This window comes from Triplophysa dalaica, chromosome 8 (assembly GCF_015846415.1).
Source record: "Triplophysa dalaica isolate WHDGS20190420 chromosome 8, ASM1584641v1, whole genome shotgun sequence".
Lineage (NCBI taxonomy): Eukaryota > Metazoa > Chordata > Actinopteri > Cypriniformes > Nemacheilidae > Triplophysa > Triplophysa dalaica.
The window spans coordinates 6047033-6072532 of NC_079549.1; the positions used below are offsets into that span (position 1 = coordinate 6047033).

Consider the following 25500-nt stretch of genomic DNA (forward strand, 5'->3'; position numbering starts at 1 on the left):
TATATGTTACATGTACATTTTGGTTGAAAATCTGTGTAAGCTGTTGAACCAAATGCAGAAGCCTTTGCAAGTCACACGTTGACACTTGTTCTGTACAAAAAATCTTTTGTTCAATAGTATGTAGGCAAGCGTGGATGATGGTGATCAGAAGATTGTCCAGAGGTCACTGGTGTCAGATTCTTTCACTAACCATTGACTGAATAACACAGAGGAACTGTTATATCCTTAGCAAATATTGAACAAGGGTAAACTGTGAATGGTACATTATTAAGTCAATTATTTTATGTCATGTTGTTGCTGTAGTGTTTTTAATGTTATTTAACTGTTACAGATTATATCTAATTTATTCAGCTAAACGAGATCAGGACTGTGTCTATGTGAATTTCAAACAATGTTGTTGAAATATGTATTCAGAAAATAGGGAAATAAACACAAAGTTCAAGAAAAAAGACAGAAATCTGTTTCTCTCACTTACAATAATTAAAATATTCTGTATATGGCATGTGTGTGTTTGTATGCCTGGAAAATCAGTTTAAAGCTGAGTGAAAGGTTTACAACTGTAAATGAAAATCTCCCCTCTCAGGCCCATATTCATTATCTCTCTCTCTTTTCTTTTTAACCTCTAGCTGACATAGATGGTGATGAAAGAACAGATGAATCTGCAGTGCATTATAAACAACATGGGCCCTGATATTTATGACCACAGCCTTTCAAATATGAATTACTCATGGGGGTTTACTGATAGGCAAATAATTAAGTTAATGAAGGAGAGGTAAAATAATCTACTCCTTATGCTGATGTCACCGGGCCATTTAATTTGCGAAAAGATTAATTACCTCAGTGACCAAAAGAGCATTTTTACAGGGGTGTGGTGTAAGGCGAACAATTAAATATGAATGCAGAGGAGGTGCAGTCGTGTGTCTCAGCCAAACTAGAATAGGACACATTTATATGTTGATTAAATGCATTGCAGCGGAGCGAATAAATAAATTGCCAAGTAAACTCGGGCACTCAAGAAGGAAAACTGAAAACATTAATCACACATTTGGAAAATTACACCTGCAGGTCTTTCACCTGAAAAAGTGTGGTCGACATGGCGCTGAGCAGACTTCGGCCTATGACATCAAAACACCGCGAGAGAGATACATTACGGCTCTCGAGGTACTATTATATTTTACGCAGATCGGTCTGCGCAACACCGCATTCAGTTGCACAAAGTTGAACACTAGTGCTGTGTGTATTTTGTCCCTCGTCGGTGTCTGTCGTTGTCATGGAGATCGGATACACAACTCAACTATCAGTAAAACTTTCAAAATGACACACATTTTTTCCTTCGGTTTTCCCCATTTTTGATACAACAAATAGCGTGAGTTGGAAGTACTGTGGTAAGCTAATTTTAGTATTATCTTTAAGTAGGCTAAAAGAAAATATAATTTCGCGGTTTTTGTGACAACAAGTTCGTAACTGTGAAGTAACGCTAGTTTCTGTAGCAAAATTAGATATGATTAATTTAATATAATCCATTTATCTAGGCCTATAAGTCAATTGATTTAGGCGATCATTAAATTATTTAAGGTATGTTGTCATTTTAGAGAACTAACGTTAAACATAAAATGGTTGCACTACAACACCCACTGCATCACTTTATCAATAACATTTACTTTTACTATCCTCTCAGGCAATCACCTTTGCTGTCAGAGATTTCCTTTAGGCAAATTACTTAAGTAAATATAGAGGTAAAGAATTGAGTGGCAGGGTCATAAATTTACACTTGCCTTATTTAACCTCAGACAGGCATAACTTGCTTTTGCATTAAATGGATAACCGTTGAGTAGGCCTATATGTCATAGAAATATACAATGTTAACTTTATTTTGCCTTGGGGTTTAGGTTCTATAATTTATTTAATTACTAGATTGATCTTTGATTTTGAAATTGTATGGAATATATGAATCTCAGATTAACCACACTTGGTCATCGTTTTAGTTGCAATGTTGACCGATTATCCAGTGAATCCTGTGAACTCTGGTGTCTTTGAAATAACACACAGCTCACAAAAAAAGGTAAGACGTGTAGTTTGCTTTTAAAAATGGAGCAAAAATTTGTCATCACGTAAATTTTATGCATGGGTAATTTTTCTTCAATTGCTGGGGCCTTCGAAACATCCTACCTGGAATTATTATAAATAGACAGTCCAAGCCTTTGATTAAAATGTTTACAAATTGTATTCTGTTCGTTATTTACCCTGTGATTTTACAAACAACAAGATATAGTTTAAAGTATATTTGTATATAAATAAACGTAAAAAACCCCATTGCGGAGTACAAGTTCATCGTAGTTTTTTAATCGTGTTAAACAAGGAGGTTATCGTGGGTTTTTGGCAGTCGGTCTGCCGAAATGCTTTGCTGATTTGTACTGCCATCTGGTGGAGCAAAATGTTAAATGAATTTGGCACACTTGAAGGTGGACGATTCGAAATTATGAAGTAATTCGCAAAGTAATATTAATGATAAACATTTGTTATCTTTGTAATTATGACTTGCATTTCTGTTTTTAGCAAGTGTCAAGGTCAGTTGGTGCTCGGAAGAGATCCCAAAGCTGCTTTTTTGGAGTGGAGACCCTGGCTGAGCTGGTTTGGGAAGGCTGGGAGCCAGGGCTAGAATATACCAGATCACTTTCTCTTAAAAGCATACATGGGAAACTCCAAAAACTGAGCTTTAGGTCCGTTAGAACCCAAAATTTATTTATTCCAGTATGTGTGACGAAATATGTACTTACAAAATATTGACTGATTTCTGTATGTAAATTACAGACCTCCTGTGTCCAAGTTCTTCAACACACTGTTTCCACAGACTATCCTTCTGAGCCCAGGAACATCTTTTTCCCTTCCAATCACTTTTCGGCCGGTTGAGAAAGTAAAACAATTTTCCCAGTAGGTATCGCATTTTGGATGACTATTGAGTGTTTTAATTGTATCACTTGTTATTTTCCTTTCCAGTGTGAGTATGTGGACACTATAGAGTTCGAGGGTAAGGAAGGCTCGTTCCAGGTGTCTCTGCGTGCTGTAATTCCTCACTATGCTTTGGAAGTACCAGAAAATGCATTGCTGCCACCCTGTGCTGCTCAGCAGAGTTCCCAAACCAGCTTTGTCTTTCGTAACTCTTGGTAAGCAAGGATAAAACATACATCCAGCTGCTAAAGAATCTTCCGAGATTTCAGAGGCTCTCCTGGCAAAGAATACAGATGCAAAAATATACTCTTGTTTTAATTTGAATTTACTTGTATAATTTTTTAACTGTTCTGATGAGTTTACTATTATTCTAAAGCATAAAGTCAGTGAACCTAAACGTTTGAACAATAGTGTATATTTTTAGTAAGTTGCAGACTGGATTCAGGTGGTCTGTGGATCCTCCGTTCTATTTCTCCCCTGAGACTGGACTGTTAAAACCTGGAGAAGAGTGCAAGGTTACATTAGAGTTTAAACCAAAGGAAGTACAGGTGTACCAGGCCGAGGCCCACTGTGCTTTCGGTGATGATGGGGAGAACAGCTGTACTGTACTTCTGCGTGGCCTATGTGAGTACACAAAGCTTTAACTGGGCCATTTTGAGAATTTCATCGAATAGTTCTCTCTTAAATATTAAAAAAGTTAAACCTTTAAATTCCTGTCGATAGCCAAGTACCCACATCTCCAGATCTGCACCGCTGAGCAGGAGGAAGACTGTAAGGTGCTTGAATTTGGCAGCTTGGCAGTGGGTGATTCTCTTGAAAGGCACTTTGAGATCTACAACCCGTCCACTGTATGATTCCCTTCCTTCCTTCTTTCCTTATTTAAATAGCTTATTGCTTAGATGCATCTTCTTTCTCTCACAGTCAACCTCTCTGTCTTAGGTTAGCACAACATTCACTCTTTTCTGGTTGAGACGACCCCCTCTTATGGACGTGGTTTTCCGCTGTGAGGTGCGTGAGGGGCAGATCGAACCTCATTCAGTGTTAAAAGTCCCTGTGTGCTTCTCCCCACTCACGGCGGACTGCAGAAGTGTGGACTACCTCTGTCTTACCTGTCCTGGTGCTGTAAGCAAAGATCTGCTCAGAGTGTCTGGATCGTCCATAGGTAGGTAGCCCTACGGTCGTAGTTGCAGTTTATAACCAAAACTAATAATAAATGTTATGAATCATCAGATTCATATATCATGTTTTCAAATCTGTCAACTATAGGGCCATTAGTATTTCTAAGTACCTCTGTGTTGGACTTTGGCTGTGTTGAGGAGGGCACAGAGGTCACTCACACACTACAGATTATAAACTCTTCTTCAGTATTGGCTTATTACCAGTTTGATGTGAACACTGGCCACAGTGTGTTCGTTGTGGACCAACCTGGCGGCACCCTGCCAGGCAACAGCCGACTCACCTTGCGTGTGAAGTTTCGACCACACCACCCTATTGCTCATCACAAGATACTGACCTGTTTGCTTCTCCACAGGGTGGGTTGGTAGATATATCTGTCTGTCTCTTTATGTATGTGATGATTTAGTCTAATATTTGTTTGATTATGGTGTTCTTCCTCAAAGGAGCCTTTGTTTCTGGATTTGATTGGCACCTGTCATTCAGAGCAGTTCAAACCAGCCATTTTAAACCCCAGACACTTGAATGTGTACAGAATAAATCTGTTAAGAGGATTCACCTGTTACCCTCCAGACATACTGAGTGCCATGCTGGAAGAACATAAACTGAAGCTGGATGATAGCGGAGCTTTGCAGGTGTTTGTCTGTCTTTAATGCAGATGTTTTTTTACCAACACAATTTAACAGGAATTGGTCACTATTTTAAAAGGTGGCTAATTTGTTTGAATTCATATGATCTTATGTGTTTTAGTATGTGTTAGTAGGCATCATCTGTCATAATTAGATGAAAGTTAATGACTTATCACAGACACTTGGCCATGTAGTATAATAATAGATCGTGTGGATCTTCCATTAGATTGCAGCAGAAGACAACTCCAGACCTCTATTCAGTCCACGGAGTCCTCTTGAGGAGTATTTCCACAGTAATTCAGCACCTGAAACAGAATTAGGACTTGAAAACACATCAAACACATCTAAGTTTTCTACCCACCATGTAACGGCTCGACCTTCTGAGCTCCTTTTTTATGATGGCACAACTTCTAAGTCAGTCTCCATAACCAACCACACAAAGGGCAAGATCTGTCTGGCGTGGAGTCCTGGCACCAACTGTTTCTCCATCTCTCCTCTCTCCTGTGAACTGAGCCCTCTAAAGTCCACAACCTTCAGAGTGACATACATTCCCAACCAGCAGAACAGCTTCCATGCAGAACAGCTTGAGTGTTTTGCTTTTTATAAGGTAACGTGAAACTGAGATGAATGTGAGCATATTTTATGTTAGGCAATACATATGTGACTTGGTTCTAATGGTTGATTTGATATCCCCAGGTTCTGAAAGACAATAGATATGTGGATGATCACACTTTGTGTCCACCCTGGTGCTTTACAGTCAGGGTGAGCGGTCACTGTTTTCAGGCTGGAAAAGAGCATTTCGTCCCTTGCATCTCTCTTCAACACTCTCAAATTGTGAGACTGGCAATGTTTTTGACTGTTTAATCTAATTATACCATACTTTATGTTGTTTACTTTAAGTTTGAAAACTGTCCATCTCCCTGTGTCCTGTGTAGGTATTTCCTGCACTGAAACAGGTGTCATACCGCAATATTCTCTTGAAGAACACAGGGGACCTGCCACTGACCTTCAAACTGGACTCAGAGGAGTGTCCCTCAGTATGTGTGCTGCCACCTATTGGTCTGGTGCCACCTGGTCACCACCAAATATTCACATTCAGATCAACTCCATCCCAGGATCACCCTGCCAGTATGCCTTTGACATTGCAGCTAAATGCCAGCCCCAAACACACACAGGTATAGAGTCCCCTTCATGGCAGTATAATAGCTTGGTCAATGCTGTGGGCCGTAGCAGTATTTCTGGGGGGCATGGCATATAACTTGATTAAAGTCACAAATTTTACAGCATGAGCACACAATACATGATCGCATTATCCCAGACAACAGTGACTGTTGATTCACTAACTTTCACTTTCATGCCGATAGCAAACATAACACAGACATATGACTTAGTTTGACTTACCATGTGCGGTACATGTGCATTTTTTAGCGCTGGGACCGCGCCATCTTTCAGTTCCAAATCCAGCGTTATATCCACCGTTTATATATAACATTCATAACCGAAATGCAGTGGGCAAACAAACACAGATAAACTTCCATCAGCTGAGTGAAGCGGCATTGATGGGTGTGCTTTTTCTCACGCTTGCTGGTTGATGGGTGGGGGTGCTCTTGCGCTCGCTGGAGGACAGGTTGGTGTGCTTTTCTGGGAGAAATGTCCAATAATGGACTAAGAGCCCTTGTTACGAAACGGGAATCAATGTTCTAAAAATACTTTCCGAAACCTGTACGATCCCTGGCGGAGTGAATCGAGCACAGAAATACTAAATCATACGTTCAAATAGTTTTTTGACAGGCTGACCATGCTACTTTTGAGAAGCCAGCATGTTTAATAGTGTAAAGAAGTCAGAATGAATGAAATAGCATGTTACCTCAGCTTCATAAAACTTGATTGATTTGTTCAGTCAGAGAATTAACTTAATTCACTGCAAAATAATAATAATTCCTTAGAATTTTGTCTTGTTTTCCTGTACAAATATCAAAAAAATCTTTAAAAAATTATATATCTATGAAACATTTAAATCGAGCTTAAACAAGCAAAAATATCTCAATGTGGTAAAATAAATAAATAAACTATTTACAGAATTTACTGAAACATGAATTGCGCTTTTTGCTTACCCCATTGCCAGATGTTTTGGGGGGTTTTAAGCATAAACTGACTTCATTTTGATACATTTAAAAAATATATATATATTTTTTTTCATTGCTGTCTTTATTTAATATTTTTTACACATTTTTTACACAATAATACCGGGTAAGATTTTTTTCAGTCTTACACATATTTTTATTTGCATTGTATTGTTCTTTTAACCCCAATACAAAATATTGTGTTTTTTTGTGGGGCCGTATTTATCTGACGTTTGGGAAACTCAGAGCTAGATAATCCTGTCAATTGCATGTAATCTGTGTTATCTGCTAGTATTATTTTACTTAATGCTTCATTTTAAGACATTTAGTCAGTTTTTCAAGTGGTTACAACTGAAGCCCCAACTGAGCTACTTGGACAAGTAATACAATTTCTTGAACTACAGAGAAACATGTCCAGTTTAACCAACCACAGAGTGGGCTTCAAGAGAATGATATCCCTGAAATAATGTGCTTGACCATTTTAGCTTACAGAATTTCTACAATTGAATCTTTTCACAGGTGCTGAATGTGGTTGCTGTAGCAGAGACCTCTTCTATGGCTGTGGAGGAGGGTGGAAGTCTATTCTTTAAGCCCACGGCAGTGGGCTCCTGCTCTGAACGAATCCTGTGGGTGAAAAACTTGAGCAGGATGCCAGTGGAGTTCCAGTGGAAGCTAAGTGGATCTCACCAAAGAGTTCTGTCTGTACTTCCAGATTCAGGGACACTCCAACCCAATGAATCCAAGGTACTGTTGCCATATTTATGTGGTGTTTTAGGACATAATAGTATAAACATATAAATTAAACCATTTGTTTGATTTAGGTACAGAAGTGGTCTTTTGCTCCTCTGGATGAGATGATATACAACCTAAAGGCTAGTCTTATGTACTGGCCTGTTCAAACACCACAGTGCAAGAAGTCCCGTCTCACAGTTAAAGCAGTCGGATTGGCATCTAAAGGTTATCTAGAGGTGTGTTATTCAAATATTAAGAATAAATTTACCACTACTGTAGATCTTAAATCTTGCTGATCAGGGGTGCGTTTCCCAAATGCATCGTTAGCCAACTATGGTCGAAAGTTCCGTCGTTCCAGCATAGTTTAATGATTTAAGTGTTTCCCGAAACCATGGTTCCAAAGATCAATCGCAAACAGCATCGCAAAGTTGCGTGGTTGGAACTACAGTTGTGGTTAGAAGCATAGTTCCTTTTTATTATGACATGTAGACTTACCATGCAGTGCATTCTATACCCATACTTTGAAATACAAACAAATTTAATTTTAAATCTTTTAGTTTGTTAAGAAAATACAAGCGCTGTTTTTTTAAAAGTGTGCATGCGCACGAATGTACGTGCACTAGGAACCTGGGGAATCCCTGGGCGGAGTGATGTAGGAGGAAATGAATGAATGAAATATCGGGAAATGAAACAATAGATATCAAAATAGGATAACTAAAATCGCTGTTAAATGCAATGTATGTTATTTACGGCAAGAATTTTACATTAATTCGATCTGAACGTATTTATTAGTAGACGTTATTACTCCACCACCTGTATGGCGTCATCAACTAGATTGCTGAACCAACTTGGTACAAACGTTTCGGGAAACAGTCGTAACTACATTGTTAATTTCCCCAATGAATCATCAGTGGTCAACTAGCGAGTTATGTCGTTGTTCGGGAAACGCAACCCTGATTGTTGGTTGGCACAATTTGTTATAATAAAACAAGAAAACTGAGCATCACAACTTTTATTTTCCTTTATGTCCAGGTTTAAATGAAAAATTCTGTCAACAAATACACACTTAGACTTTTGTGTAGTGTCACACTGTAATACGGTTTACTTCATATTGATTTTTCCTGATGTCAAGTGACAATGTGGACATTCACTTGTTAGTGATGTTTGTGTGATTGTTTCTAAAAATTCATAAATTATTTATCTCAGGCAGAGCATCCCATTATAGATCTGGGTGAGGTCCTTGTTGGAAGCTGTAAGTCCTTTGATGTTCCTTTACTGAACAACAGCTCCTGTGCCTTCAGTTACTGTCTGAGCGCACAGCAGACCATCACTGTTACAGATCTTCCTGAAGACATGACTCAAGATCCTTTGGGTAGGAGATTTGTACTTTGATTTGGTTCAGTGAATACTGTAGTAACGTTTCTTTGCCAAAGCCCAGTATTTCAGACACATTTAACTCATGTACTTGTAGTACAGTATGTTATCCTTAATGTCATGTAGCCACACATTCATTACAAGGGGGTGGAAATAGCATTCATCTTTGACTCAATCCTTGAAACACACCTGTATTTTTTCAGTTCTGGAGATGGAGAATGTAAAGGGAACCATTCCTGCGCACTGCAGGCTACAGGTCCGCTGCACTGTGAAACTGGCTTGCAGAGCCCATCACTGTTGGACCATCGGTTACCACATCATCAATGCATCTGGTAGTGTACAAAAAGAATGCTGTTTATGTTAAAACTGCCGTTCTGGGTTTCAAAGCATTAACTCCTTTGTATCTGTTAACCAATGTGGAATACTCTGCATTTTTCTGTTCTGTTTCTTTTCCAGGCTCTGTGGGTGAAGAGCCCCAGTCAGTGTGCCAGGTGCAGGCAGAAGGCGTGTACCCCACACTGGAGGTGACAGATGTCCGTAGCTGTGGCAGTGTGGAGAGGCTGAGCAAACTACAGCTCTGGCACCTCTTCAATCTGGACACACTCAATACTTGTCTGTGCAGAGATCCCAGGCCATCTGAGCTTATCTTCAGGGTGCCCACCAGACACAGGTAATACTTTAGGTTGGATTGAAATCATAGAGCACACCTGTCATTTCAGCAGTCTTGTGCTGTCATAAACAACAGTACAATTGTAGCTGTATTGTTATGGTATACCTGAAAAGGCTATATGAATTCATTGTCTCTCACAGCCTTGCTGTTTTTTATATCTATTAAAACCGCAGTCTTCGACGCTGTCCTGCTGTCTTTACCTCGGCCATGATGGATTTTAACTTTAGTGCGGCTCCACTAAGCTCAGAGCCTTCCAGTATTCTGCTCATGTTTAAGAACACTGGAAGTATACCTGTAGAATGGTGAGTATCTATGACATCATAATAAGCAGGTTTCACACCTTTGGAATAAAATGACAGACTCATTTGTCTAACTAAGGCAAAATGTATAGCTTTTCTGTATTTAAAGAATCTTTGGTCAGTTTTAGTGTCTTGTTACAATTTTCTTCAAGCAAAATGATGGTTAAAATGGTCTCCCTCTGGCTATCAGGTCATTTCTTTTCCCAGAGGATCAACAGATTGAGCTTGAAAACTGGGCTGAGAACGGAGATTTCAGCCCTTCTGAGCTTCACCTGATGAAAGTTCAAGACCACAGACTCTTCTCGGTCTCTCCACGCTCTGGTAAGCTCCAGCCCAGCCACCAGAGAGCAGTTCAGTTCACCTACAGGTCAGACCCAGAGCGCAATCCTTTAGTCTTCACTGACGTGTTGTGTTGTTACAAAACAAGTTAGATGGATTATGATTTTCTTGCAGACATGACTTTGTAGGAACAAATCGTCTTCCGGTCTTGTTGAAACTTTCACATGGAAGAGAGATACTGGTGAAACCAATATATTTTCATAGTTTTGTCATCCCATGCATCACTTATTCAAATAAAATGTTATTTTAAATATGCTGCATGATCTGTTTTCTCTAGCTAAATTTTATAGGAGTAACTGTGGACAAAGATAGACGCTACATTCATCTACCTTCAAACAGACACTCATTTGCCCCTGTGGGAATTGGAGGGTTCAGCCCACCCACACAGGTCAATGTAACTTCTGTACAGTCTTAAGCCCTTTACTGATGACAGTCCTGAGCTGTGATGTCAAATACAGTAGAAAGGGAAACATACACTGCTGGTCAAAGTTTGAAAATACTTACGTAACAAATATTAAAAAAATGTTTCGCTTAAATTTTACTTTTTTTATGAAGTTTAACATGCTCAATTTGATTTTGTACCATTGATGGAAAAAACGACAAAATGTTACTGGCATGCATAATACTGAGCTCAAAACAACAGTTTGACATCACAGTTGCTAAAAATGAGTTGTCCAAAACTTCAGAAAAACATTTGATTGTTTTGTCATTTATGACTCATACTGTCCTCATGAACCAGGTTTTAGATGTCCTACCACCCAACCTTCCCTTTGCTACAGAAATATTCCGATTTTTCTTACAGTGACGATGGAAAAAATATATACTTGGAAATTTGTACAGTTTTTCTTTTTTGCAATATACTGATATATCGTAATTAATTACATAAGCTCAAAATTGAATTGTGCTAAATACAGTTGAAAGAAAAAGTATGTGAACCCTTTGTGCTTACTTGGATTTCTTCATAAATTGGTCATAAAATGTGTTCTGATCTTCATCTAAGTCACAACAATAGAGAAACACAGTCTGCTTAAACTAATACCGCACAAACATTATACGTTTTCATGTTTTTCTTGAACACAACATGTAAACATTCATAGTGCAGGGTGGAAAAAGTATGTGAAACCCTAGGCTAATGACTTCTCCAAGAGCTAATTGGAGCCAGGAGTCAGCCATCCTGGGGTCCAATCAATGTGATGAGATTGGATGTGTTGATTAAAGCTGGCCTGTTCAATAAAAAACACACACCAGTTTTGAGTTTGCTGTTCTGAAGAAGCGTTGTCTGATGTGAACCATGCCTCGCACAAAAGAGCTCTCAGAAGACCTACGATCAAGAATTGTTGACTTACATACAGCTGGAAAGGGCTACAAAAGTATATCTAAAAGCATTGATGTCCATATGTCCACGGTAATACAGATTGTCTACAAATGGAGAAAGTTCAGCACTGTTGGTACACTCCCTAGGCGTGGTCGTCCTGGCACATGCTAACATTTTTGTTGACAAATCTACAATAAGGAAAACATTAAACAAGAATGGACTTCATGGGAGGACACCACGGAGGAAGCCACTGCTGTCCAAAAAAACATTGCAGCACGTTTGAAGTTTGCTAAAGAGCACCTGGATGTTCACAGCACTACTGGCAAAACATTCTGTGGACAGATGAAACCAAAATTGAGTTGTTTGGAAAGAACACACAACGCTATGTGTGGAGAACAAAAGTCACAGCACACCAACATCAAAACCTCATCCCAACTGTGAAATATGGTGGAGGGGGCATCATGGTTTGGGGCTGCTTTGCTGCCTCAGGCCCTGGACGGATTACTGTCATCGATGGAAAAATGAATTCCAAAGTTTATCAAGACATTTTGCAGGAAAACTTAAGACCATCTGTCCTCCAACTGAAGCTTAACAGAGGATGGACGATGCAACAGGACAACGACCCAAAGCATAGAAGTAAATCAACAACAGAATGGCTTCAACAGAAGAAAATACGCCTTCTGGAGTGGCCCAGTCAGAGTCCTGACCTCAACCCGATTGAGATGCTGTGGCATGACCTCAAGAGAGCGATTCACACCAGACATCCCAAGAATATTGCTTAACTGAAACACTTTTGTAAAGAGGAATGGTCCAAAATTTCTCCTGACCGTTGTGCAGGTCTGATCTGCAACTATAGGAAACGTTTGGTTGAAGTTATTGCTGCCAAAGGAGGGTCAACCAGTTATTAAACCCAAAGGTTCACATACTTTTTCCACCCTGCACTATGAATGTTTACATGTTGTGTTCAATAAAAACATGAAAACGTATAATGTTTGTGCGGTATTAGTTTAAGCAGACTGTGTTTCTCTATTGTTGTGACTTAGATGAAGATCAGAACACATTTTATGACCAATTTATGAAGAAATCCAAGTAAGCCCAAAGGGTTCATATACTTTTTCTTTCAACTGTATACACTAAAACTATGATGCCACATGAAAATAAATATCACCAAAATAGAACCACAGAATTGTACAGAACTATAAAAAGGTCGTCGAGAAAACAATTCGTTACACTGTGCTTATTATATAAGCTCAAAATTTACTTGAGCTAAATATATACAAAAATATTGATGCCACGTGAAAATAAATATTACCACAGTAATTAGCATTACAGAATTGTATAAGAAGGTCGGGCGAAACAAAAATTTGTTACACTGTGAAATCAGTGTCAGAATATTTCTTTCTTTCTTTACAAAACTTTCTTTAAATGAATGACCTGACAGGAAATTAAGAAAAAGCAGCCAGGAAAGAATCTAGGATATATGGGAAGTCCTTCAATACTTTAAAAGTATTCCAGGGTGAGATCTCAAGAAGCTGAACGATAAAATGACAGAAGAACAACTTTGCAAAGAAGTGGCTACATTGAAGATGCTAAAATATAGAATTTTTAGTTTTAGTTTTAACATAATTCCTAAAGTATATTTAAATTTTGATATTTCATAGTTTTGATGAGTTAACTATCATTCTTAAAAGTGGAAACAATGTCAATAATTAATTTAATATACTAATATTATCAATATTAATGAAGAATGAGTAAGCGACCCTAAACTTTCTGCACAGGTGTATGAGCTGTATAATGCAGGTGCTCTCCCACTAAGATACCACATCGACACCACTCCACTGCAGCAGCTGATGGAAGAAAACTTCAGTCACCCTGTCTTACAGTGTCTGAACCCTGACGGAGAGCTGGAGCCAGGACACACAGCCTTTGTGGAGTGGATTTTTTCCCCACTGGAGGCTAGAACATATAGTGTAAGTTAATCCTTCACTACATCCTCAAAAATTAATTAATACCCCTTAATATTACTTTTTGTAATATCAGCTTCCATGCTAGTCCAGGCTAAGTTACTGTACTGTTAGTGCTGGTTTGGTGCTAGTCTAGCCACTAAGTTATGTTCTGTGAGGTCTAGCACTGAGATTGGTGCCATATGTTTTACAGGTGGACCTTCCTATTCATGTGCTGGAGGGAGACAGCATGTTTGTCACCTTTGAGGGTCAAGGCTTTGATGAAAGACACTCAGAACCCATTCAGGTGAAAGATGGATGTATTACGATGCCTAGCACTCAAAAAATCCCAGTACCTGGACAGGTAAGAGAAGAAATGTGCTACTGTACACACTTGGGTGTGTCGACCATGATGTCCTTGTTTGGAATAGCAACATGTGTTTGTGTGTAGGTGGTGTTCCTTTCAGAGGAGAGGGTGTGTTTCGGTGATATTCCAGTGTGCTCTCGAAGTACCCGAATCATTTTTTTGACCAACGTCTCACATACAGACCAAGTCTTGTATAAATGGAACGTAGACTGCCAACAGGTGGGTAGATTTAAAGAAATATTTCCCCCAGAAATAAAATTGTTGTTCCCTTTCGAGGGAACTCGCACTGTGTCGCCACAGCAACGTTTTGGGGAACTTCAGCTCTTTTCTTCTCAGCAAGTGGCTCTGTGTGTGTGGTGTCTAGTTAAAAGAAGCGTGAGTGTGTTGTGTAAAAGAAGCGTGTTTGGTTAGCCAGTTTGCTAGCATGTCAGATAAGAATTTCAGACCTTGTGCTCCTCCTTGTTTGCATTTTATCACGAACAAGGACACGCATGATCTTTGCGTTGTCTGTCTGGGAGCGGAGCATGCACAGTCAGCGCTCGAGAGAGCTTTTACCACAGCGTATGCTCCGTTCCCGCATGGCAATTTTTTGTAAGCACGGCCAGGTGCGAGCTCCGCGCGGTGATGGTCCTTCTTTTGCCGAGGCTTTGCGGATTCTTCGCTTGTGGGGCTCGCAGATGGACGTCACAGAGGCTGAAGAGACATGCTCCGGCTTCTCTCTGCCCTCCGTGGCTTCTACTTCTCTCTCTGCTGAGTCGGGAGCACGCACTGCGGTTTCGCCCTCTCAGAGAGGGAGTCCGGTTGGGCAAGGTTCTGCATCTGAGGATGTAGATATAACTGGTATCGAAGCAGGAGAGTTAGATTATGTTCCCCCTATTACTGCATCCGTACACGCCGATTTGGTGGAAGTCATGACAGCGGCGGTAGCTCAACTGACAATAAACTGTCCACAAGATAAACCAAACGCTCGTCCTGAGAGTACGATGGACGAGCGATGTCTGAAGCATAGCACACTGCCCTCACGACGCATGCTCCCCTTCTTTACTGACCTACACTAGAGGTGTGTTGGTCGTGGCAGCGTCCTTATACAGCGCGAGTTTTCACGCCACAGACCTGCATTTACTCTAATGTTCAGGGCTATAAAGAACAAGGTTACGGAGCGATGCCGAGAATAGAACAGATGCTAGCAAGCTATCTGTCTCCATCCGCGGCATGTTTACATTCTGTGGCACTACTTCCGGCGTATCAGGCTGATGCGCTACGTGAATTTCTCGACACGGGCTGGTGGAGGCGGATGTTTTACAACCCTTCCATTATGCTATAGATGTTTCTCTCCGTGCTACTCGTGAGGCGACCATAAATGCCACTGAGAGGCATTTATGGTTGAACCTGTCAGACATGAAACCATCTGACAAGTCATTTCTTCTGGACGCCCAATTATCTCTACGGGCCTTTTCGGCAACGCTGTAGACACCATTGTTGAGAGGTTTGAGGAGGCTAAGAAACAGACTGCGGCATTTAAACTTTATCTCCCCCACCGCGGAGAAACTCCCAGGGCAGCTACAGCCACAGGCGTCCACTAGCTATTGTGAGCGTCAGAGGTAGAGTGTTGCTTCTCGAGCCCCACCCCAAAAGGATGGGAGTTCGGGAAGACATTATCATCCGCAGCCTTAAAAACCTAGGACTGACCTGAGGGCAGTCATTCAGGCAAGGAAAGGGGAAAGCAAGAAAACGTCCTGACAGCAGGTCAGCATTTCCCCCCGGGGAGCGTGCGCTCGCACCTCATTATACGGTGCCCGTTCTTCCTCGGTGCCCCAGAAGGGTTCTGCCAGCTCTGCCAATCGAGGTTTGCCGAGCCGTAGCGGTTCCCGTTATGATGTCACCAGAGGCTGGTCCCGAGAGGCCAGTCCCCTTAGTAGACCATTTAGCCTGGAAAAGTCTACCAAATGTGTCACAATGGGTGCTGCGCACGGTAGAGCGGGGTTACCGGATCCAATTTCAAGTCCGCCCGCCCCGCTTCAACAAGGTTTTGTACACCAAGGTGTGCCCTGAGCAGACTCTGGTGATGGAACAAGAAGTTCTAGCAAAATCGGAACATCTGTCGGTTCAACATCGAGATGTTGTTCTCGCACATATGGAGGAGCTAGGGCTGAGGCTGAATACCAAGAAAAGTGTGCTTTTTCCAGTACAGAGAACCACTTTTTTAGGAGTAATATGAGATTCCATCACGATGCAGGCGCAGCTCGAGCCTGCTCGTATTTTTGCAATCTTGTCAGCCGTTTGCAGCCCAGTGTTGCGAAGCAGTTGTCGGCTCGTTGCACTGACAACCGATGCTTCACTCACAGGTTGCGGAGCTGTTATGGAATCCCAATTGGGCCAAAACCAATGGGGGAGCCACTTTCGATCTTGGCACATAAATTGCCTAGAGATGATGTCAGTGTTCCTGGCATTGGAACACTTTTTCCCACAGCTCAGAGGCCAGCATGTGCTTGTCAGGGCTGACAACACAGCTGTGGTCTCATATATATATCGCCAGGGGGGGTCTATGGTCATGGCAACTATACAAGTTGGCACGTCAGATCCTCATGTGGTCTCAGGGGGAGCTGCTCTCCTTGAGGGCAGTCTATACCCCCTGTCACCTGAAATGAGGAGCAGACATCCTGTCGCGACAGGGGCTGAGGCCGGGGGAATGGAGACCCAGAGGAGGTGGAGCAGATCTGGATGAGGTTCGGCCAGGCAGAGTTACACCTCTTTGCAACTCAGGAAAACACGCGCTTGTCGGCTCTGGTTTTCCCTGGTACATCCAGCCCCTCTAGGGCTGGATGCCAAGGCAAGGGTGTGGCCGAGGCTTCATCTGCAGGTTTTCCTCCCGATCGCTCTACTCCCGGAAGTTCTGGAAAGGGTGCGCACGGACGAAGTTCGCCTACTGTTGGTAGCCCCGTTCTGGCCGGCCGGCCATTTCACATTTTGATGGGGGGCATACCTGTTGATAGAGACCTCTTAGTCCTACAGTTTCTTCGTGGTGCTCGCAGATTGAGACCTGGGATTCGGCTACAGTTCTTGAGGGGCTGTCGTCTCCTCCCTTTGAACCGTTTGATTCAGTCGCTCTTAAATTTCTCACTCTTAAGACAGTCTCCCTGATGGCTATTACTTCTCTCAAGAGATCTGGGAGATCTTCAGGCCTTGTCGGTTTCCCCTACGTGCCTTGAATTTGCTCCTGGTTTGGTAAAGGCGTTCCTTTTCTCCCGGGCGGGATACGTGCCTAAGGTTATGGATAATGTACCGAGACCCATTACCTTGCAAGCATTCTGTCCTCCACCTTTCAGGAGCCAGGACCAGGAAAGGATAAATTTGTCGTGCGAGCACTGGACTCATATGTACACAGAACTGCGGCTTGGAGGAAAGCGCAGCAGCTCTTCGTATGTTTTGGTTCACCGAAGAAATGTCTTTCGGCAACCAAGCACTCCATTAGCAGATGGATAGTTGAGACTATCTCTCTGGCCTATGAGGCCTCTGGCAGACCATCGCCCTTGGATGTCAGAGCCCATTCTACTAGGGGTATGGCGGCCTCCGTAGCCTTAAGGTCGGGGGCGTCTATGCGGGACGTGTGTGATGCGGCAAGCTGGTCCTCTCCGCTCACATACGTGAGATTCTATAGCTTGGACACGAATCTCACCCCGGGAGCCCGGGTGCTTGAGTCTTCTACGTGACTTTTTGTACACACAGACAGGCATTTGTGTGTATGGCGGTTTGGGTATTTCGTTCCCCAAAGCGTTGCTGTGGCGACGCAATGCGAGTTCCCTAGAAAGGGAACGTCTCCGGTTAGGTCTGTAACAGTGGTGGCTGCTGATGAATGTGGTGTGAAATTGTGTGAAATATACGATGAAGGTTGCAGCAGTTTGTCTTTCGACTACACATGCAAAATCCGCGATGGGACTGAGTTGGAAATGGAGACACAAACTGATACGCGTCATAATCTGAAGACCACGCCCACGCCCACACCAACCGTCTCTTTGCAGTGCGAGAAGCTGCCGCCTCCTTGTCATTTTTGATTTATAAAAAAAAAAATGTCTAAAAGCTGATATGTGACAATGTGTATAGCCAACAAGCTAAAAAAAAACCAAGAAATGCGTTTTTATAAGCTGTCGACCCCCAAAAAACGAGCATTTTAGGACATAAAAGCGGATTAAAAAGAGATGACAGACCCTCCAATCGTCACGCAGACGCTCGGAGTCCGGGCCAGCCCACTCCCCCTTCATCCCAGAGACGCTGAGCGTCCGTGGGCGGGACATAATCGCATTACTATCCAATGACCGTCTTGATTCTAAGCACTGAAAAAAACTGTTTAAAGCAGCCCCATTGAAGTCAATGGACGCTGGGCTTCAACAGAGTAATGCACTGTACGCTACGGGAATGAATGAGAAGGAAATCGAGTCAGCCGACCTAAATAGCTGATTCTGAACGAAATTGTTTTCGTTCGAGATGAACGTGTTTAACGCATTTTTAGTCAATAAAATGTTAACATAATAGTACATATTTGACCATTCATTTTTTGACAATTATAGGGGAAGCTGAGCTTCCCTTGCAGTCTTAAAGAAATCGCGTCTGGTCTGTAACCCTTGTTCCCTGAGAAGGGAACGAGACACTGTGTCCATTTGCCATACTCCCTACGTCCCTGTAAGCCTCTTGGTTCAAAGTTTTTACGAGCTGAAGTTGACTTCAGATGTCGTTTTATACCTCCTGGTCCATACGTCATTCATGACATATCGTCTCACTACTGGACGATGTTGACACACATGCTCAGAGTTGGTCACGCTGAGGCGTTTCCCAAATCGTTGCTGTGGCGACGCAGTGTCTCGTTCCCTTCTCAGGGACCAAGGGTTAAAGACGTAACCCGAGACGTTTTGTGTAACACTAAAGGACATTTTTCTACGAATCTTTATGCACCAGTACTTCATGAGTTTAGGTTTATTATGGCTAGTAAATAAAGACAGAATTTAAATTTTTGGGTGAACTTTGCATTTTAATATTGTGACTGGACCTTATGAGAGATATACTATTTACTGCATGTGTGCAAAACATTGCATGGGTCAAAATTATAATTTTTTTATGCCCAAAATCAATAGAATATTTAGAAAAGATCATGTTCCATGAAGATATTTAGCAAATTTCTTACACTGTAAATAAAAAATTATGTCAGCTGGAGCGACAGAAATACCCTGTAAAATATTTTTTCCCCCTGTAAAATTACAGGATATAAGCATATATAATAAATCCGCTAGATGCACAAGATGGCGCCGGTGAGCTTTTGGGGACCCCAGGAGGGCAGAGTAATGTATGGTCATATACCACTGTATGGGAAAAGGAGGAGCTTTGCTGCCAAATATGGGTGTTTTAAGATGAAAAAGAAGAAAGTAATATAGAACTGATATGACAGATCCTCTTTAAATTGCCGAGCACAAAAAAATGATGTTTTCCTGTTAACATACATTTAAACATGTGTCCCCATTTTGATGTAAATGTGTAGTCTTTTCTGCAATTTAAGTTTTTTTTGTGTTCTGCTGCTTGCAAACAGACTATTTTATGAAAACAACCGCTCTGATACCATTTACAATGCGCAAATACAATGCAGGCTCACTCTCACGGTTATATTCATTTTGGTTCATGAAATCAATAAGCCAATAAGGATTGTTAAAACAAACCGGTTTCTTCTTAGCAACACCATGCTAAAGCTCATATGATCAATAACTTCACAGACTATTTTCCAAATACTTAGATTTTTAGGACCCTTAGATTGCAGAGTTTTAAATAGTTGAATCTCTGCCAAATATGCTCCTATCCTAAAATACTCATACATCAATGAAAGCTTGTTTCAGATTATGTATAACTCTCCATAAGACCAGGGTCCCGGGTCACATACAGTATTTGTTCAAATATGTATTGACACTATTTAACCGTATGTCCACTATTTTCTACGTAGACTGTAAAGATACGTCCTGAGAGTGGCCATCTTGCACCAGGGGAGAGCGTTCTCACCATTCTGACAGTACAAGCATCAGGCAGCCCCAGTTTCTACCAGCAAGACCTCATCTGTGAGGTGACGCATACAAACATCGTACACATACAGTACTCATACTCATATTGTATGTAATACTTTATCTAAATGCCTGGTGCTCTCACTGACAGATCATTCTTGAAGAGATGCTAATACTGTATCACAAAGACCTTCAAGACTGGGAGGTTGAGTTGGAGAGACAGAAATATGAGTTTACTGTCACTGAAAAAGAACTGATAAAAGAGAGTCAACGGGATAAAAGCACTCAGGTCAGAAATCATGTTTGGAGGTTTCTTCCTTGACATTTGCAAATACGGTACCATTTCACATTCTATAAACAACTTTGAACTTGTGAATTTATGTTCTTGACTCAGGCAGGTGCAGTATTTAAACAGAAAACTGGTGCAAGAAAATATAAGGTACACAGAGAAATAGGTCTTATTTTTAGTTCACATAAATGTGTCTTGAACACTTTTGGATATTTACTGTAAGTCATCCGTAAAAAAAATATTTTGTTAAAATTGTATTAGATGAAAAGAATATTACACTAAGTGGCATCTGCCAGACTTTTTCCTAGAACTTAAGTATTATCTTTTGTCGACGTACAGTCTGCTTTTTATCACAGTCTGTTAGTAAATTAAAACTAAAAATTACTTTTCATGTGGCAGACACTTCCGCCTATCCGTAGCATTGACCAAGTGGTGAGTCCCTCCACAAGATCCAGTCTGGCTGTAAGACAAGCCCAGCAGCAGACAGGCTTGAAAAGTAGAAGACGTCCTGAGCCCCCCCGTCCTGCATTACTCCACTTGGGTGTTACTGCACGCTCACACACCCTAATGGAGTACCAGGCACATTTCCCAACTCAATTTAACACTCATTATATACACAGGTACAGTACGATTCAAATCTGACAATAATCTTCTGGGTACAGTATTTAACTTTTAACTGGAAATAATCAGAATTGTTCAAGAGAAAAAATAACAAGGATCACATGCTTTCATTAGAAGCACAAGTATTTTTATATTTATTTTCCAATGTAATTTTTACTTCAGTTTATGTAAAAAAAAAAAAAAATTGCAATCCCAGCACAAAACTACAAAGTATCACTGTAAAAAAATTAGGCTACTTAAAACCTGTTAACTGTCAGAGCCCTTTTTGAGCCTACACATGAAATCGCATGTTGGAACTAAAATGGAAGTAACTCATGAATTCTTTGGAATACAGACTTATGGTTGGTCTTGTTTGAAAAAATAAAGAGTAGCTGATTATTGCAACAACAAAAAGATCACACACACACACACAACAAAATTAAAGGTATGTTTTTTATGTTTATTGTAAAATATAAATAAAAAGTTTATGTTTTTCTTTGATTAAAAATACATCGCAAAAGGATAACAAAAAATCTAAGCACACATATTATAAAACAGAATACATTACTCTCCCCACATCAATTATTTAAAAAAAAACAGATAAATCTGTATTCTAAAGGTCTTAAACCGTTCCAATGATATATAGTTTGTCATGATTCGATAACAAATTACATGCAAAATGTTGACGCAAACTTAGGTGTCCCGTATATGGAACGGGTGACAGTTAAAAGGCTACAAGGTTCAAGCAATGCCATAGGAGAACCCTTTTTGGTTCCTTAAAGAACCATTCAGTTAGAGGTTCTTTAAACAACCAACTCTTTCTTCCATTTTTGGAATCTATAGAATCTTTTGACACCACACTTTTGTAAAACAGAAAAGATGTTAAAGGTTCTCTTCATGAAATAATTTAGACAAAAAGGTTATTCTATGGCATCATGAAGCACCTTTGTTTAACCAGTGATTAACCAGCACAGACAAGCACAAGCTATATTAAACAAGAACCACATTCTAACAAGACTAAAATAAAAGGGTTGTATGTGTAAACAAAAGAAAATGAGTAACTGGAAATGATTAAAGGAGATGAGTAACTGTGGAGACAGAACTTAAAAACAGGAAATAACCACAGGAAGTAACTCAGGCTGCGTCTCAATCAACTCCCTTGTTTTGTTTCCAGCACTGGTAAGGACCCTGGCTCACTTCACATTGGGACGTTGTTCACATATTTTCCTGTGATGTGACAGCTTAAGTGCGTTGTGATAATTCATAGCTGTTAATAATCCAAAACAGGCAAAACCGACATCTCTCTGGCTTTATTTTTGTAATAATGTTTGAACACTTTAATTTATTAGGTAGATATTCTTGAACAAATTTGATATAATATTAAATTCAACTGTTAAGTAGAATGTGTTCCCTGCCTGTCAAGCAATGTGTGTTTATACAAAAAATACAGTTATGTTTACAAAAAAATAAATATTGTCTATTCAAAGCGTTTAATTAAGTTTATTGAGTTGGTTCGTGCAAGTTTGGTTAAAAAGCTTCCAAAAAATGTCATGTGATTTCCGGTAGAGGAACATAGTGAGCATCGATGCTCTCTGACTTTCGCGTTGCATTGTGGGAATTTTGGCAACAAACCTAATCAGATCACTGGAACAAGACAGCCCTTAAAATGGCCAACTCCCTGATCAGTGCCCTGACTATTGAACAAGGGAGCTGATTGAGACGCACCTGAGAAACTGAACAGGAAGCAACATTAGATAAGATACTTTGAGAAAAATTAAAATGGGGTATTACAAATAAAAGGCCAAATAAGAAATATCAAAATAAAAGTCTTGAAAAAGTCTGAAATTTAAGGAAGTGAGAAAATGTGACCAAAAGAAAGCAAAAGATAAGCACTTTTATTATTGCACATATAGGCTTCACACATTGCACTTCAAGTTCACCTATTGAAATAACTGCCGCTTACCTGTGGTACAGAGACAACAATTTTATTTACTTTTTGTATGGAAGTAATGATTATTGTTTTTAGCGATAGTATTATTTATCATTAGGATGAGTGTCTTTATTCTGGAGATGCTAGCAGAAGTCAAAGTGTGACGTTACGAACTCAAGTGCAACCTCCGACCAAAACAGTTTGAAAATTAACAAACCTTGCAAGGGAAGGTGTATTGCAATGCAGATTTTATAACTTTGTCAAAAGGTAATTGAATGAGAATACAAAGTAACAGGAGGTTTCTAGGGGTAATGGAATTAAGAAACTGATTCAAGTGGCTCACATGCAACACTAAGGAAGAAATAATAGAGGGACTTCAAATATAATAGAAAGATTTTATTTACACTTGAGGGTAAATCTTCAGGGGTAGACCAGGCCAAAACAACAAACAAAAATGTATATTTTTGATATACTAATACTCCCTGGAATGAAACAATATAACTTAAAGACAATAGAACTTCTCTAAGTCCCTAGACAAAAACAAGGTAAAAAGATGCACAGCAAATGATATCTAAACCCCTACAACAACAACTTATGTGGTTAAAATCACTTAAAACAATGACTCTTGTAATTCAAATTTCCAAAGAAAACGTAAGTTGGAATGACTCAAACAAAAATGTCTGAAATGTTCTCTAATAAAACAATGCCTCAAGTTAGCAAAACAAAGTATCTTATCTAATGTCCAACAAATTACAAATAGTTGCACATTACATTAGAAAAACTAATGTAACAAAACGATATCGAACGAAATCAGAATAGCTTGCTGGTCGCACATGCCCACGAACTGTCAGGTGACTCAATGATGAGTGGTTGCAGTCCTCTTTGAAGTCATGTTGAGAGAGCAGGAACCAATGGTTGTTGGCAACAAATTATCCAGGAACGCGTTGACAAGGTGGTCAGCAGTTACAAATTGGGTATTTTATAACTGTTTGGAAATCAATCAGAATCAAGGACCAGAACTGACCATTTTTTTTAATACTTGGTGATCCAATGAATGCCTAGGTGTATGCAGCCACAGCCTTCTCAGAGTGACAAAGATCAGAGCTGCCATTTCCGTGTAGACCTGCCCCCTCTCGCCCACGGTCCGGAGAGAGAAATAATCACCCATGTTCTCAACTCTGTACTATGGTATATTCCCCTTTTAAATACACATATAATACTATTATAAAATACATTATACAAATATTTATTTGTTTTTATCTCTGCTTTTATCAAAATACATCTGTGTTATTCCCAAAAAATCCTTATGGATTGTCACTGGCTTCTCCTACAGGAGTCTTCTAGATGATCCTCAGTTCCAGCACTCTGTGACCCAGCTGCTGCCTGCCACGCCTGTCCCCACATCAGCCCCCTCACCTGCGGGTTGCCAGGACCATAAAGAAATGACTGGTGTGTCCAGTGCTCCTCCAGCAGACCATAACACAGAAAACCCCAGCACTGCAGACGCACAGAAGACGAGTGAATGTGACTCGAATTTAACAGAGGAGGAGTTAAAGATGACGGAGTCCATTCGCAGGTATTTTATTTTATGTGCAAAAAAATAGACAGCTAAGATTTTATCTAACTTAGCTTAAGAGACAACACTGTTTATACTGTTTGGTGATCATTTTGTCATTTTCTGTCTGCATGTCTCGTTCAGCTGGGCATAGAAACATAACAATCATTTGTTTCATTATTCCATTTGTATCCTAGCTCTCTCTGTTTCTTTTTTTCTGTAGGTTGCCTGAGTTTTGTGACCTGGTTGAGGACATTTTGCTTAACACTCTGCAGAACCAAATGATGGAGGCTTTCTTGGGCGAGTTGGTGCTGACTGCGCGACCACGAATCATTGCTCTTCCCCCTTCTCCTGCTAGGTGACAAGTTTTTGATTAATTTCACTTCGATTGTAACAAAAATGAATACTTACAGTAGTTTTGTTAGTTTGGTGTGTATTGTAGGCTGTATATTAACCTGTATACATTAATCCAAGTTGTATGAGCTTAGATTTCTATGTATTTTTAGAAACACAAGAGAGTCCAGTGCCGAATATAAGAGGAGCAGAGAATAACAGTGCCTGTACAAACCCCTCTATGGTAACTCTGGCTGTATTTTCTCAGAAACAGTTAATTTAACCAACTCCTTATCACTGTATGACACATGATTCGAATTAAACTGTATTCAAAATAACAGGCTTTGTTTTTTTTATCTCCAAAGTCTCTCTAAATGAACTAGTTAAAGAAAACCTAGACAAATCTAGCGAGTTTCTAGTCAAACCTTTCTTTTAGCAGATGGTAGTGCACACACTGTAGTTTTTTACATATACAGAGGTTGTACGATGAGGATTGGTGTTAGTTTAAAAAAATCACCACTAGAGTGAGCAGTATGCTTTTCATGTTGGATGCTAGTGTAGATAGAACAGATAAGTGAAACCAGAACGAAGCTTTAAGATCTAAATTTAGTTTGAATAAAAGGCCTCACTGTCAAAGCTTTTGGGGAACCCCAAGAGATTATCAAAGTCAAAAGGGGTTTATTCCATCCCACCAGTTTCAGTTTCTTCAGGAGTATGTGTGATATATGATACAGCATATGAGGGCGTACCTGATCTTTCCTTTCAAATGACAAGAACTCTGAGAGGTACAGTTACCCCTGAGTTTCCACTTCGCTTCCCTTCACATTGAATCATTCAAATGAAGA

At 40.3% G+C, this 25500-nt stretch overlaps 1 protein-coding gene across 4 annotated transcripts; it reads left to right on the top strand.

The window, feature by feature from the left end:
* The first annotated feature begins 1082 nt into the window (after nucleotides 1-1082).
* On the top strand, nucleotides 1083-24965 carry cfap65 (cilia and flagella associated protein 65). Of its 4 annotated transcripts, none has more exons than XM_056755843.1 (33): nucleotides 1083-1161; nucleotides 1986-2062; nucleotides 2557-2720; nucleotides 2812-2914; nucleotides 2998-3164; nucleotides 3374-3573; nucleotides 3673-3797; nucleotides 3889-4111; nucleotides 4216-4481; nucleotides 4569-4757; nucleotides 4978-5358; nucleotides 5448-5585; nucleotides 5687-5926; nucleotides 7394-7618; nucleotides 7696-7842; nucleotides 8813-8978; nucleotides 9184-9312; nucleotides 9437-9650; nucleotides 9824-9952; nucleotides 10140-10316; nucleotides 10403-10469; nucleotides 10566-10676; nucleotides 13382-13573; nucleotides 13761-13910; nucleotides 13998-14132; nucleotides 19894-20010; nucleotides 20100-20237; nucleotides 20343-20387; nucleotides 20637-20857; nucleotides 23830-23955; nucleotides 24101-24343; nucleotides 24546-24680; nucleotides 24829-24965. In XM_056755843.1, the coding sequence occupies exons 2-33, from the start codon at nucleotides 1991-1993 to the stop codon at nucleotides 24872-24874; spliced, it is 5181 nt and encodes a 1726-aa protein (XP_056611821.1). In that variant the 5' UTR covers nucleotides 1083-1161; nucleotides 1986-1990; the 3' UTR covers nucleotides 24875-24965. The 4 variants fall into 4 exon arrangements, with proteins under 4 accessions (XP_056611821.1, XP_056611820.1, XP_056611822.1 ...); XM_056755842.1 differs by lacking the exon at nucleotides 1083-1161 and adding an exon at nucleotides 1175-1385; XM_056755844.1 differs by lacking the exon at nucleotides 1083-1161 and adding an exon at nucleotides 1175-1385 and having other exon boundaries at nucleotides 5735-5926.
* The last annotated feature ends 535 nt before the right edge of the window (nucleotides 24966-25500 follow it).

Coding starts and splice junctions, on each gene's coding strand:
- cfap65 (XM_056755843.1), top strand. CDS start 1,991: ATGTTGACCGATTATCCAGTGAATCCTGTGAACTCTGGTGTCTTTGAA. Junction 5,927..7,393: donor CCAGCCCCAAACACACACAG/GTATAGAGTCCC, acceptor ATCTTTTCACAG/GTGCTGAATGTGGTTGCTGT. Junction 14,133..19,893: donor GGAACGTAGACTGCCAACAG/GTGGGTAGATTT, acceptor TTTTCTACGTAG/ACTGTAAAGATACGTCCTGA.